Consider the following 16,271-nt stretch of genomic DNA (forward strand, 5'->3'; position numbering starts at 1 on the left):
CTATTTTGTCTTATAAAGTCACTATCTAATTGTTTTTGTTTGAAATGTTAGGAACTAGAGATCCAGGCACGCGCACATGGCCTTCCAGTCATGTCTTCCCTCAGTGCTGTCGATTTAGCTGCACAGGTCATCAAGCAACAGTCTTATGCAGAGGAGAACTCTGTAGACTACTCTCAACAAATGCCTCTGGCACATGGACCAAATTCTGATGTTTGTGATGGATCTACAGCCTTTTCTGATCCGCTTTCACACTTCACGGATTTGTCCTTCAGCGCAGCCTTGAAAGAAGAGCAACGGCTAGAGGAAATTTTACTGGATGACAGGGTGTCGCCATTTGGAACAGACCCACTCTTGTCCTCCACGTCCCCAGCCGCGTCGAAAGAGAGCAGCAGGAGAAGCAGCTTTAGCACAGATGATGGAGATGACTTATAAAAGCAGAAAGGGCCTCATACTTCTCTCAATCACTTGCTAAAAGACTGAGTTGAACGTAAGCATGGTGTTTGTGCTTATTTTAAATACGAATAAGGAGAGCCACTGTGAAGTTAAGTTACCACATGACAAGGGTTTAAATCATCCCTTACTTCACAGGAAAATGAGATGGACAAGAACTCATATCACTTTGCCCCAAATTCACACCCTCTGTTCACAGCTGACATTTGCACAAATCTTTCTTTGCTGGGAATGCTTTTACTATTGTTTCATGACTTTTTACAGCACTATCAAAATGGTTACCACAAAAGGAATACCCACGTTACAAAAATGTATTGAAACTCCCTCTTCAATCTGCATTCATTATTCTCTGCTATCAACGTGAGTTTTAGTCATTTTTTAATTTCTCTTTTTTATATAACTAAAAATTATACAAAATGTGAGGCAACAGGGAACTATTTAAGCTGGGAACTATAGAGATGTTACAGGTATTAAAATCTGAAAAAACAGATGGTAGTGCTTTCGCACAAGTGAAGCGAGCGTGAAATTTAAACTGCGTAGGCTTCTCTTTAAAAGGAGAAGATCCATTAAGCTTTTCATGGAATTCCATTTTTTAAAAATTTCATTTGTAGAAAAAGAACAGACTTTTAATATATGTTTTAATGATACAGAAGAAAAATGGAAACTAACATAATGACAGAGACTCAAACGAACTCAGACAGAAAAATATATGACATTTAGCAGAAAGACTGTATGGATGTACAAGACAACAAAGATACTCCGTGTTACAATTAGCACAATTTAAAACAAGCACAATAGGTAACAGTGCTATGTCAGCTGCTTATTCCAAGAATATTCAAACTGCGTCCTTTTTTGTGTGGAAGAGATCAGAATTCAGATAGACAAGAGTGTGCTTCTGGACGTCCTTTGGCAGCACAGCAAGGTTTTTCCAAAGGGACTCTATCCATATGCATGCTTTTGATCCATTTGGAAATGGAGGGAAATGACAAGATTCCCATTGCAAACACTTGAAACAAAGAGAATTTAATTTCTAATTTGGTTTTGGATTCAGTACAGAAAAGCTGGAAAGGAAGACTTTTCAAACCAAAGGGGATATTCAGAAGTGTTGATGCGATGCACTGCTTCTCATAACTACCTTGCTAAGAGGGAGTGTTCAGAAAATGTGTTTTGATGAGTCAGTGAAGGCTTGGCAGTTGGACAGCAGGTAGAAGGCATATCATTTCTAGACATAGTGGAATTCTGGAGTGTTCCTGGAGGACATTAAGTGCAATCGTTCTAATATTAATACATGGGAAAATAGGCTGGCACAGGTCCTTCATAGTTCTTCCTCAACCAGAGCCAAAAGGTCACATTAGGGAGTTCTCTTAAAAATTCCAAAACATGTTTCAAAAGTATGTGTTAATTTTGCTGTCACCAAGCCTGCCTCTAACCCCAGAAGTGTCACAGGATTGGAAAGAGTAAGAGGCAATTAAAATGGATTGTTGATTCCGCGGATGTTTTAAGTGCATTTAAACATATTACCCAAGAACAGAGCAATTGTTTCTTCCTATTCTCTCTTCTGTTATTGGTACCTGGATCCTCCTCACACTCCTTGTGAAGTTTGTGCTCCACCAGGGCTGTAGGCCATTCCCGACCAACCCAGATTCTTGGGGTTTCTTGGGTCCTAGTTTTCTTGGGGAAACTATTCACAATAGTTTCTTAATTGGAGAGTTAGCAGTGGCATAATAAATTCTATCTGGATGGCTATGAAAGATGATGGAGTATCCAATTTCACAATAATATTTATGTTTTTAGGAAACTCAAGGATTTATAAGAGCCTATGCAAACTACTTGTATATAAGCTGAACAGAGCAGAACTGATCTCGTTGCATACATGTGGTGTCCCAGACAGCCCAGCACACACCTGGCCCTCCGAAGAGGCTGAGATACGTTTCCACTGCATGGTTAAAAATAATAAAAACAACGAACAGTCCTCTGGTCATTTTATTTTTATTTTTTTTTAGCATGAAAGAAAGGAACGGAAAGACAAATGAGTATTAACCAAAGGTAATTGAACGTAGAACTGATCACCATTTTAATTGGAGTGCTTCTATAAATTAAGCTCATTAGAAGAGGAACCACTTTGTCATAGTTTTTCCAAAGACTAGCTAATATTGACATTTGAATTCAAAATATGATGAATTAAAAGTAACATTTATGCCCACATTATGTCTAGTGTAGGATGCGTATTGTCCATTTTAGCTGATAAAAGGAGGGGATACTTGGTTGATATCAAATGCCATTTGTCCTTGTACTGCAGTTTCTACTACATTAGTTTTAAATACACCAGTGTGAATTGCTCATAATGGAGAAAAAGAAATTAAATATGAATGTATTACATGATTTTCCCATTGAACTTTTACATGGGAGTTAGACCATACTTCTGAACTATATTGACTTTAAATAACATCCTGAATTTCATCACTTTTATAAGCACTGTTCTAAAAAAACATTATAGTGCATCCATTAAATTTTTTAAAGTTGATTTTCATTCTTCTGACAATTGCTTCTGTCTGAAGCACCAGATTTTTTTTCCTCTTCCTGCATGAGAAACTTAACAGAAGATAGCGAATGCTCCTTTTGCAATATACCGTATTGCATCTATCATTAAACACATTCAAGCTGTCTGCATTCACACAAAATCCCCAACCCCCTTGCCCAAAACACTAAATCTATCCATACCTGTAGGTGTATATTATGGCAATGTTGTTTCACTACTGTTAGGTTTGTTCTAGTAGGAAGTCATTATAATTAGTATTTTAGCTAGTAACTATAACCTGTATTGCAGCATCACCCTTGAAATCAAGTGGTGATACAGGGTGCAAGAATCAGTAATCTAGGACATCTGGGGATAAATAGGTGGTTCCGAAGGCATTTGAGAGATGCGTGTGCTGGTAAACCATATCCCAGATTTTCTGGAGTAAGCACGCCCTCTCCCACCCCAGGTTCGGTGAGGCCGCGGTGCAGCTGGGAGGACTGTTAGAGCAGAGCAGAGCTTGGTCCTGCTGACTTGCACCGAGGAAAGGGATTTCATGACTACAGGGACAAATCCTGACATCCTTCCTCAGGCGGAATTTCTTTGCTGTCCATGCGAGTTTTATTGCAGTAAAACATGGGGCAAGCAAAATACACTTTTTAGCTATTTTCTACAGAGATAAGTTTAATGAAATCTCATGGAAGAGATGCATAATATGTCTGTGGCTCTGGGCCTGGAAAAGAGTTTAAAGACTTACAGAGGTTGACCCCAAGCAGGGCAGGGGGTGAGGGGAACTGGCTATTTTTGTCAACATGTATTAAATGAGGAGTTCTTGCTTGTTTTCAGTAACAGCTCTTCAAAGCTGGTGGACATATTCCTACAGAATACACAAAACAGTGGACTCATAATTACACAAAAGGAAAGGGAGTTGAAATATTAACATCCTGTTTAATTCATGAAATGGATATAGATACTATACTAAGAACAGAAACATAAATTATTTCATTGCGCATGGTGTGCATAGTGTGAAAAGCTACAGTAAGTGCAAACAGTTTTAACAAACAGGAATGCAGTTGCTTTATACAGTAAAATAACGAAATATAATTCAGTCATTTAATCTTAACAAGAATATTGTTATTATAATACCTTTTGACTTTAATAGGACTGTATATATGAATGGAGGATGTAAAATTATTGTAATTTAAAATTATGTTAAGTCTCTTAGATAAGTAAAGACATTTACATTACTATTATGAGACTGTAGAATATTTTGATAATAATTGCTATTTTTCATTGTTAACCATATAGTATCTTGTTTTCTAAGTCAATGTATGCAGACAGAATGTACTTTATTACACACTGTACATGCAATCTTTTTAAAATTACATTTTATACACGCTGGTATTTTATGTTTATTATATGAATACAATTAAAGGACTGAAATTAAAACATCTCTTTATATGTCCCTGGTGAAACTTCACTATCCAGTCCCTCAAAGAACACCATCACAAGACAACATAATAACATCCGCTAAGAACATCTGAGATACCTAACAGACAAAACACTTCACAACTGCTAAACATTTAGTCCATTATGATACATCATGATCCAGTAGCCTCCCATTAATAAAAATAATTGATACATTCTTTAATATGGTCTCCTGCCATCTGCTTATTCCTGCTGCTAAGGCTTTGATTTATGGAAAGTGTTTTCAGAACGTTGCAAAATTGCTAGCAGGCATGATGATATCAGTTAAATCACTAAGAAGCTCTACAAAAACCTTTTAATGTACTAGATGTTCCCCAGACAATCTAGGATAAACAGAATATTGTATTTTAAGATGTAAAACATTTTTTTAAAGCTGATAATTAGGTAGCATTTGGCACTAAAAGATACTCTTACTTAATGAATTAAGTAAGGATTTGGATTGCATTTTGAATTCCTAATATCAAAAGTGCAGCTTTCTTTAGAAGATACTTGGTGCTTTCTGTGCAGGAAATGATGCAGAACTTGTTGAGCAGTAATATATATTTCAGCTATAGTTTTGTAATAGTTCATTGTTTCATGTAAAATAGTGCTCATTGTTTGTGTACGTCAGATAAACATTCTATTTGTAGTAAAGATGTTCTCCAGGCTCTTTATTTCATCAAATCACTAAGACACCCCTATCCGTATTAAAACACAATAATATTATAAATATTATTTAAAGTTCAGTGATTAGCCATGGAAAGAAGCTTTGCTTTTTTACATATTTATTATGCACTTAGGATTTGATCATAAAAGGTACCCAGCTCCTTTGTGAGGGAGTGAGAGCCCTCAGTTCACTTTGAAGAAAGGCAGTGCTCAGCCTGTTGCAGACTCAGACGCTTAACGATTAAATAAACAGCGTCAGAAAATAAAATCAAAAGTTATTTCAGAGATGAGAAAAGCACTACGTGACACACTGCTTGATTAAAAGTAGCGATGTTTGCAATTGACAGAGAAACAGAATTAATGTCAGCATCATTTGTACTGACAGCCAATGGGAGATTAGAGGAAAATGTATGAAGTTGTGATAATAATCAGACCAAAAGTCTAATTATAAAGGAGGCTGCAGCAGTGAAGTACGCTAAGGCTTATTGGTTAAATCACTGGTACCCATCAAGTTAAATATATATCAGTTTCATTAATTGGCAACCACAAGACAAATGTTCTATATTCAGGGTGGTGATGATTTTGATATAATCCACCACATTGTGGTTAAGTATATGATTCATGTAATAAGAAAAAGGTGCCTCCAGGCTATTGTTCCTAGCATGGATTAAAATTTACATATTGCTTCTCCTTATGTCAAAACATCTGGTGCCTGCAAATGCTAACATTTCGTTAAAAAGTTTCACAAGATAGGAAAAGTGGATTGGAAACATTGCATGTGAATCATTCAAGCATTATAATGGAATAAGAGGCTGAGTTATGAACAGGCAGATTGAACAATAGTATAGTCAAAGAGATTCATATGCTTATGAGTTTGATAGACAACACTTTGTAGAAGAAGGGGAAATGCCCCAAATCATAAGAAATAACCAATCTTTTTTTTTTTTTCAAATGTCATTCAGGTATCTCATCTCGGTTACTTTCCATACTGCATTTTTCCCCCAAATAAGATCCCTTTACCTAAGTATATGTACTCAGTGCTAAGACAGTGGCTACATTCATTTCATTCATGCAGTTTAGTATGTTGGGATCCCTACCTGCCACGTAGCTTCCTCAGAAAATTTCATTACTCTTATTTGTACTCTCCTATTTTACAGCAATATACCAGGGTATAGCAGGGTAAACCTCAAAATATTTTAGAGGCCACTTATCCTAATCTTCTTACTTCCTTGGAAAACCTAGCAGTCCTCGCATCAGAACCTAGACCCTAGACTTAAGGTCTTTTTTCCCTTTGATTTCTAGGTGGGACTGAAGGTGTTATTTTTCACTTATTAAAAAAGTTATTTTTTTGGTGCTAGGTTATCACAGATTGCTGTGAATACTAGACACATTACAGTTGGAAACTTTCCTCTGTGTGAAAGGAGGCAACAAAAAGTGTTTTCTGTAAAGTGCCTCGATTTAAGTGATACTGTATCTGTTAATTTTCTGGAATCAAAATGTAAACTTTCCTAGGGGGGTGTTGTGTTTGCGAAAGAGGAAACATTCAGAGAGTAATGGCTCCCCCAAAATGCTTTGGCATTTTAAAAATTTACTCCTTGGATTGGAAATTTACTTTCTGATTTAGGCCCATGGAGTTCATGCATGTGACATTTATATGCCCTAAGTTGCCCCCCGACAATACCTCGGGGATGTCCGAGGATTGCGTGTCTGTGCAACGCAGATGGCAGTGGCTGCAATCGCTCTTTTCTACAACCAGTGCCACCGTCAGCACAGTCAAACGTCCAAGTCTTGTTCTCCCACCTCTCTGGGGAGGGACAGCCTCGCTTTCTACCTGGATTTCTTCATCGGAGCTGGCACAGCTCTCCTGATCATCCTGACTCAAATCCAGAGCGGGGTCACTTTGCAATACTGCTAACACCTAACAGGTTCAAAATCCATAAGTATAATATGGAGGTTACACAATCTGGTTGCCCATGATAGCAAGCAAGGACTTGGCAATGCACTTGAGCTCCTCTGCTGATCCCCCAGGCTTCCTCCCACGGAGCCTCAGCTGGGTTTGAACAGGAGGGCAGCCAAAGCCCAGCACAGGCCAGGAGCTACTACAAACCCTGTGAGAACCCATTAATTATGTGAATGGTGGTTAACAGGAGTTTTGGGTGGGTTTTTTTAAGCATTTTTCATTGTTTGTACATTGTATTTACTTGTAATGGACTTGCCTTCAGTTGCCAAATGATTCCAAATTATTTAAGTTTAAATTGGAAAACATAATTTGGAAAAAAACCTGCTAGCTAAGTATTTTAAATACTGTCCCAGGAGTAGGCTGAGTTAAAGGAAATGCGTATTTTTAAAACATAGGACGATAACATTAAAAATTCTGTGGCACGGTCACCTTAATCATTAGGGGGAGGAACCTCGCCCAGAAGGAAATCCTGCATTGCTACTGAGCCATTATGAAAGTAAAGTGAATACCCAAAGTCATTGCAGAAGTACCGTTCCATCATTTCCACTGGAAAACAGTTTCTGCTGCGGGACCTCTAATCCATATAGCCAGCTTGCTATAAAAAACAAACTGACATGAACTAATTTAGTCTTACTGCAAAGTAAAGTAAGCATGATCAACCGTAAGCATGGACCAGGGAACCAACTTCTGCAATACTCACTCAAGGGACATTGTCTCTACCTGGGAATTTACACTCTAAGTTATGTTAAATTTGACCTGCTCTTTTGCAGTTGGTAGAGCATCCTTCAGGCAAGTGAAAAAAAAAAAAGCCTGAGACAACTGAGGATAAGGAGCATGGAAAACAAAAGAAGGTACATTCTTGATCCCAAAATGTCACAAATAGATCTGGTGCACCCGAAGGAAATCTCTGCCCAAGGGCAAATGTCAGCCTGAAAAGCAGGCAGGGGAGTACTGGGCTGGCTCTGGCACAGCCTGCCCCTTCCCGCAGGAGGAAAAAGGACCTGATTTCAGGATATTTGCAGCTTCCAGTGAGGTAAGTTATGAGTACGTCTCCTTACCCACATTTTCAAACTGTGCCAAATTTTGGGGGATAAAACACAAATATTCTTCCCTCCCTTCCTCACTGCTCTTGCTCCTCCAAAGTCTGGTGCAAGTGTGAGGAGCATCAGCTCCTCCTGCTTGTCAGAGACCAGCTGCAACCTCAGCTGAACCCGGCGGATCAGTCAGTGGTTTAACAGGTTGGTAGCTGTGAAACAATGCCAATGCACTATTGGTGACAAGTAATTATATGACTATTTAAAAGGCAAGAAATGGTTTTCTACACATCATGATCCTCCATATTGCCAAGTGTGGAAATAAAATAAACTTATTTGCGCTTTAAGGCTTGCCATTTCAGAGGAACTAACTTAGTTTTGGTGCTCAGTGTATTGAAATCCAGTAATAAGTAGATGTTTGGTTCTCTTAGGCCCGTGAAATTCCAAGCTGGGTGGTTTCTGGGTCCAGGCGCTTTCAGTGTTACCAGGAGGTGCACGTGGCTTGCTCTTGATAACCTTGCTGGTGGGAGCAGACATCACGGGCCTGTTGGCTTTACTGGGGACTTCCTTCTAAATAAGGGATCTTATGCTTGAGCTTACAAAATTATTTTTTTGATAGGCCTATAAAAATATGCTTATTACTGCAGCTATCAGGCTCATGTCCTATTTTGCAAGGGGGAGAAGTACATTTCACATTAAAATATTTGCAAAAATGTGCCCATGTGGTCTTTTCCCTTCAAAGCCCACGGTCTGAAGCAGATGTCTAGAGTCTCAATACAGGCCATGCATTACTTTCTTTGGGGGAACTAAATTCTTAAGTGAATTGAAAGCAAGTGATTTGGGACTGTTCACAGACTGTTTCTGTGAGACTACAGCTTTCTTATTATTCCTTCTGCCTTTGCCCAACTGTATTTTTAAAGTGCTTGTGCTAGACCATGGTGCCAGCCAGAGAATATAAAAGCACAGAGACAGTGATCTGATTGACAGCCATTGCCCAAAACAGATTTATATATGTACTCTGAAATATGGACACAGATTCTGTGTACTGAAATAATTAAGACCCGCAGTGTCCTGCTCCAGTTCAATTCTGGTATGTGGAGCAAAGATGTTGCTCAGAGAGTGGCACAAGGAACTGATCTTGTAGAAAGCATCGCAGTGATATTGCACTTTCCCAGGCTGAGAGACCTGGGTTTCTTTCCTCCTTTATGAAGTAACTTCATAAGCACTGTTTTTCTGTTCCATTACTGGAGCACATCTGCTAGCAAGAGACTGTGGAAGTCCTATTCCTATTTAGCACAAGGTCCTATGGTATCTTCCTTGTCTATAAAATATAGGGATACTTAGGTCTGTATTATAAATAATAATACATGTATGTGGTACGTGATTCTAATGATGTAATTCAGCTTCAGGTTTTTACTGCCATTCATAAACTGCTTCAGCAGACTTCTTGTAATTTATGATATCAATAGAGCCCCTTAAATTACATCCTAGATTCTGCCTTGTATTGCCCTATGAAAGAAAATGGCTTTGTATCCAATATCACTGTAAGAGGAGTGCTAAAGGGAGAATGAACCAGAAGTCAAGTGCCCTTTATTGACAGCGAATATTGCCTTCACAGTGTGCAATATGTGAGAACTGAGCACTTGAAAACAACTGCTGTAACCCTCAACTTAATTGTTTGCTTTGAAACTATGTGGAGTTTCCAGCACTGGTTTGAAATAAGCTTGTCAGGGTCACAAGCAAGGTGAGGCCATCTTTCACTGTGCTATACTTTTTGGACCCACAGCTTCTAAATCTGAGAGCTTCAGGGCCAAAATAGCTGCTGCAAAGTTTTGCCATTGTCTAGTCTGACTCAGGAGCTTCTTTCTCTCGTCAGGGGCTGGCTGCCATGCCAGGACCAGCTCCCCAGCTGAAAAGATTGGTCCTGAAGCCCACGTTGCCCAGGGTAGTGATGGCATTTGCACAGGAGCCAAATATTCTTGGCTGTAGTGTGAATCTGCGCTGGAGTTTTGAATATTTCCAGTTGTGACCCAAGTAGAAGTTGTCTCTTCTGCCTTCATTAGGCAATGGGATAAATCCCAGTGCACCCATTAGGAGGTGGATCACAGCAGAGTAGACTATTGCCTCCCCAGCTTTTTTCCCTTTGTTCATCTTTCTCCTATAAAACCCTCTTAGGAGGTCAAGAACTGCAGGTGGTGGGGGGAGTGGAAAGGGGACTCTTTAAAACTAAGCAGGGAGAACCGGCCAATTTAGCATGGAGTTATTTTAATTCAGGTGCTTTCTTCCTCTGCAATGAGTAAACCTTCCTTGAGCAGAGGAGTCCTGGGGGCAGTGGCTGGAGGGGATCCATCACTGTCTTGGCTCCATCAAAGCCCTTCTGGGGACAGGGAGTCAGCGTGGAGGCACTGAACCTCGCTGGGGGACAGCTCGTGTAGTTTCCCATCACACAGATGCTTTTATTCCTGCCTAAGGAATGATTTACTACTGCTAAAAACCAACAGAAGATTAAGTTGTATGGAAGCTGTACTTGCAGAACCAGCTAAACAACTTCTGATTTCACAACATTCAATTCAATTGTTTGCTGTGTTTCGGTAACAAAAACCATTTGTATAACATATTAAAGCTGGATTCAGAAGAAACACTATGACCTGTATACTGGCCAAAATACTTGAAATGTTAATAGGATTTTTAGTAGTTTATTTTTAATACTTGCGGATACCTCTGATTTTTCAAAGTATTTAAATGGAGTTTGACCTTGATTGTTACCTCTGAAGGAAGGTGGCTTTAGAGCTGTTCTCTTGCAGAAGGTGCAAAAAACAACTTTAGCTGGTTTTATATATGTAGGGAGTCTCTTGTAAGCACTTCAGCTGATATTAAGGGAGCATAATCTGATTTATTTTCTCTAAACAACAGAAGAGAACTGAAGAAAAGACTTGTTCTGAACAACCTACAAGTTTAAAAATACTTGATCTTGGACTTAACTTTAAGTATTAAACATACTGCTACCTGAAGAGCAGGAAATGCAGTGGAGACAAACAAGACAACAGCATGCGAAAAATTCTCAGCTTTTCAGATAGTCCCCGAATTTTATTGTACCTGTACCTAACTGTTTATATAGGACAACATACCAACCCATAGGAATGTTATCTAGACTACTTTTTATCACATTTACTGTTTTATTTTCTTTCTTTCTTTTCTGTTTTTTTTTTTTTTTTTTTTTTTTTGGCACAATTTAATTCTACTGGCACTGTGTAATTTCCATCAACAAAAGAAATGAAATGTGTACAGTAGATAATGGATCCTGTTTTAAAATGCTCAGACCTGTCAGGTGTCCATTAATCTATATATATCTATATATATTCCATGTAGGAAGTAGAAAGCGATATGAGTTTTCACATCCTTTGTATTTAATATTTACCTGTGGGCATGTATAAAATAATTCTAATAAATCCACAGCTACTTACAATTTACAGAAGGGGGCTAATGCTGGTAGTTGATCCTAAACTGACACAAACCAGATATTCTCTTAATGTTACTCCAAGGAATTTTAAACTGACTCTGTTAAAGCCAAGGTTATTTGCCTTGGGGATGCCTAATGGAAGGGTTATTATAACACTGTCCACAAATAGGTGTCTTGAGAGAGCCGGGGCCATAATACTTCATTGACAGCTAATAGATTGTGCTATTGCTGTATCATAGTGATCTTTGAGGCCAAAGGTCATACCTCTTCCTTAATATTTAAATAAAGATACTTGACTAGAGCAGAAAACAGCTTATTGCCAGTGATGGCTGCTGCTCAATTTACAAGAACCTTTACAAAGTCATGCTAATTCCCGGCCTCCTTAGAATGCACGATAACCTTTCATAAATCCATCTTTTCCAGATGTCCTTGGAAATGACAGTTATAAAACTACAAATGATTTGTAATGCAAAATGGGACTGACAGACTTGGAGATTAGTTCTCAATGTACTAAAATGACTAAAGACTATAGCTAACAAAAGACTTAAAATGCATCAATAAGTATCTGCCAAAACAGCTCATGAGTATCTTAAACATTCTCAGTATGGTCTGGAAAATAAGAAATACTCATGACTGTAATATGACAAGTGGCCATTTTCCCTCTAAGGGTCTCAAAGCAGAACTTCGTTTCTGTGGGTCAATCTGGAAGGCAGATTTTGAATTGCTCATGGTTCGAATACAGCATTTTATTCGTCTGTATCATCCGCTTCATGAACAGGACTGTTTATGAACCAAACAGAATTGTTTATGAGATGAAATTCTACTTAGACTTATGCTCATCACAGTTCAAATGGATTATAAAGTGTATTTAAATTTAGAAATTGCTACAGTAAATGCGCTTGGTTAAAATAAGAAATACTCCTTCGACATTTAGGGAAAACATCCTCTTCAAGATTTTCAAAGTATATATGTTCAAGGCTTCTAAGTTTCACTGAAAATATACACTATAATTTGTATTTACAAATAATTTCGTTTTCTGCTACTCCAGGGGATGCTTTATAATTCAGAAAAAATACGAATTTTTAAATAGACCTCTATAAGCAATCTATGAATTCTTCAGTATTTGCAAAAGTCTATAGAAATCATAAGAAGTAACAAATGTTGACAGCGTTCCCTAGGAATATGGTCTTCTAGCTAAGGCAAAAAATACTTTCTAACACTAAACAAAAATTAAGAGGAGCCCACTACAAGGCGTATCTGCACCCTCACACTTGGAAATCCCTGCAGGGACTGCCTGGCAGGCGAAGCATTAGGGTGAAGGCTTCCACCTGCTGTGGAAGAGCATCCTGCGTTACGGCTTGTATTCACCACCCCTCTCCTCTTTGATTTTCTCTCCTGCTTTCGATGTACTTGCTCTCACTTTTGTTCTCAGGTCCTTTGTCTAAAAGACTTTAACCCTGGGAAATGTTACTTTTGGAACTTGGAAGCATTCATTGAGTTAATGAAGTATTTGATGAAATAAATAATAAATGGTATCCATCATGCTAAGGAAGTATGTTATTATGAAATGGTCATTTTGTTCATCTTTTCATACTTTCAAAGCTACCTGGGAAAATGATAATATATATTAGAACCAATCACATAGCTAGATTGGTCACAAATGTGTTCCCAGCTTTTGTGCATTTGGGAATTATTTCACAGTCCTGGTTTCTGCAGAGGTATTTGTAATTCCTAAGTTTTATATGGATTAGCAAAACATATTTCAGCCCATTGTCCATTCACACACATTTTACCTCACCTGTACAGCATTTCTTTCATGGCAATGATTGTTTGCCAAGATATAATGATGTTGTTCCTGCTCCCAGATTGAATTAGTGAAAATTATTAATCAGTCAGTCCCTGGTTTATAAGCAAAAAACTATTCATATAGATATTAAGGAATGGCATTAATAAAGAAACCTATTTGAAAAAAATAGCTTCAGACTTTGATCTAATGTCTGTGGGCCATGATCTTATTTTCCTCCTAGCTCTATTTTGTTTATTTTTGTAAAAAAGTCTATTTTTGTATTCTGGAGCTCAGACACCAGCTCTGTGATGTCATTTGTCATGATAAGTCAAGAAAGTAAGGGAATAAAGCCATGGTGCCCACTGCACCCCTGTGCAGTAATAAGTTTGCCAGATCTTTTCCTTTCACGGGATATGTTGACCCAAACTGGGCACTCTTTACCAGCTATCACTATTTGTTCATTCTCATTCAATGTCCTTTCTCCTCTTTCTCTGGGAACCTTCAGCTTGCCACCCCATGCCATTTACTCCCTCCACAGCAGCCTGAGGCACCTCTGGGCTTGGCCCCAGCACCGGGCTTCACAACGAGGTGTGCAGGGCCTCCAGCTCAAACTCACCCTAACAAGATGAGGCGGAATTAAACATCTCAGGGTAGGGAACCAGGAGCCAACTGACCAACACCAGAGGAACCTGCCAGAAAAAGGGCAGAATTTCCACCTTTTTTCTGCGTGCCTGATCGATGCGCTTTATTTTGTTCTTCTTGCAGACATTAATTTTACCTTGGCATGAGGCATTAGTGGCATTTAGATGAAAAGTCACAACAAGATTTAACCACCAAGCCTTCCTCAGCAAAAGACTGGTTTAGGCAATCACCCAAGGGTAAGAGACCTGGCTTTGAAATACTTATTTTGCCTTGTTTAATGGCAGGCTTAGCACTTTTTCCATCCATGTCACTGACTTGGCACTTTAAATAAGGCATTGGTCTCTTCCCAATTGACTTTAGGTTTTGTGTTTGGTTGTTGTGGTTTTTTTGTTTGTTTTTTTCTTTGTGTTGTTTTTTAATGGGGCATGGAACGGTTTCGATCAGGAGAGATTATTAAAAAAACCTCAATTGTAGATAATAGTCTAGTGGTAGGAGCAGCCACCCTTTGACAATGAAAGACCTCAGATGAGGCTCCTCTCTCAAATCAAGTGGCATTAGGTGTTCAGACATCCCACAAGAACGCACAGAGCACTGCTCTTTGAATTACTGTGTATGGCCTTCTTGTCCAAGCACACCTGGTGCAGTTTAGATGTGTGCTAAAGATATTTGGCACCGGTGGGTTAAGTGAAGTGGAGCAAATACATGGAGATTCCTAGATGGGTTTTAACAGTGAGGACCACCAAGACTTTGGTAGTTTTGTGTACGTTCGCGAAAAGCACCTGTGGGTAGGCAGAACCTTGTTTGCAAAGCGGCTATAGCAATGTGAGATGCAACTACAACCTAGTCGTTGGTTGTCACCCTTCAGATTTCATAACAGGGCCCCTAGTGATGGACTCCGGTGCAAGGAAAACCAGGCCAACTTGAGTCGAGCGCTGAAGAGGCTCTGCTGAAGGTGAACGGCAACTGCCTCAGAAACAGAACAGCTCCATATATCTTGCAAGCAAATGTCTCACTACTATGATGCAAGCACATGAGACATGTACAGACCTGGGAGACAGACGAACAGAGGTTTGTGAATGCCACAACATGTCTCCCAGATGATCAAAGTGATATTTATGTGTCCAGTAAGACTAACATAAATTCAATGATTAATGAGATATTCTTTCATGTTTACACTGGAATATTTGTGTCTGGTGGTTTGTAATAGTGATTAAAAGGATGAAAATGTTTCCTAGATATTTTCCCAGATAATTCAAGTAATGATGATGTACATGATTAACCTAATTACCAACAAAAAGCATACTCCTAAACATATTTCTCTCTTGTGAGGGATATAGGGATAGAGTTTTTTTGTCTCAAAAAGTAGGGAAAAGACTTCTCTGACATTTTAAACTTACTAAGTCTCATCTGTTTGTGTTATCAGAAAATGAAAAATAAAAAGTGAGAAAAAACAATCACAGTGAGAGGATTCTGTAATTTGAGATGCCTTGACTCTAGAAAACAGTTTCTGAAGTTGCCAGATATATCCAGGAGACTAAAGAGAAAGGGAATGAGTATTGGATGGCTATATATGAAATGGTTTTACTCTGCCAACCTGTCCTAAACCAATAATTCAATTTCAATGGGAAAATTGAAACCATGTGTCTCTCTTTATAGGAATGATTGGCAAATTACATTTGGTTAACCATTTTCTTCTTACTCGTTCCCAATACGGTACACTTCTTCACATTTTTTACCTTTATTTAAAAGATTAGCACATGTTTTATGCACAAAGATCGCAGTGCCAAATAAATTTCTGCAGCAGACCACCTCCAGCAATAGTCTAAGTAATGTTTAGAGAGGAGCCCACCTACAGGGGAAAAGTAGCCCAGACACCTATCTGATCAGTGATGAGGAGGCAAAGATGATGAAGTTCTTCACTAAAGTAGACCCCATAGCTCTTCTGCCATCAGCAATATATTCAAGGAACTGATTGATAAGGCTTGTTTTCATGCAATAAACGTCTGAAGGATGAGGAAGGAAAAATGAAGATGTACCATGTAAAAGTAAATGTGATCGGAGCACAAAAGCGGGTGGCTGAGAAGAGTTAATACAGCATATAAACTCTACCATTAACTTGGCTCTTGTATTCCAAATAGAAAAAGAAAATAAGAAGTAAAAAAAAAGCAAAAAGCAAAAAAAAAAGCTAAATTCAGAAAGAAGGAATCAAGCTTTTTCTCCCTTTTTTAGTAATGTCATTGCCTACTTAAACTACTATGTACTTATTCCTTTCCCCAGTCCTATTGTCACCT

At 38.6% G+C, this 16,271-nt stretch overlaps 1 protein-coding gene across 2 annotated transcripts in view; it reads left to right on the top strand.

Annotated features, from left to right (window-relative positions):
- Positions 1-4,975, top strand: part of TFEC (transcription factor EC) — a 73,316-nt gene extending 68,341 nt beyond the window's left edge. For both annotated transcript variants that reach the window (XM_074603372.1, XM_074603458.1), the window contains exon 8: positions 52-4,975. In XM_074603372.1, the coding sequence (XP_074459473.1) occupies positions 52-432 (381 nt within the window). In that variant the 3' untranslated portion in view covers positions 433-4,975. The remainder of the gene's footprint in view (positions 1-51) is intronic.
- The last annotated feature ends 11,296 nt before the right edge of the window (positions 4,976-16,271 follow it).

This window comes from Larus michahellis, chromosome 1 (genome assembly GCF_964199755.1).
Source record: "Larus michahellis chromosome 1, bLarMic1.1, whole genome shotgun sequence".
Classification (NCBI taxonomy): Eukaryota; Metazoa; Chordata; class Aves; order Charadriiformes; family Laridae; genus Larus; species Larus michahellis.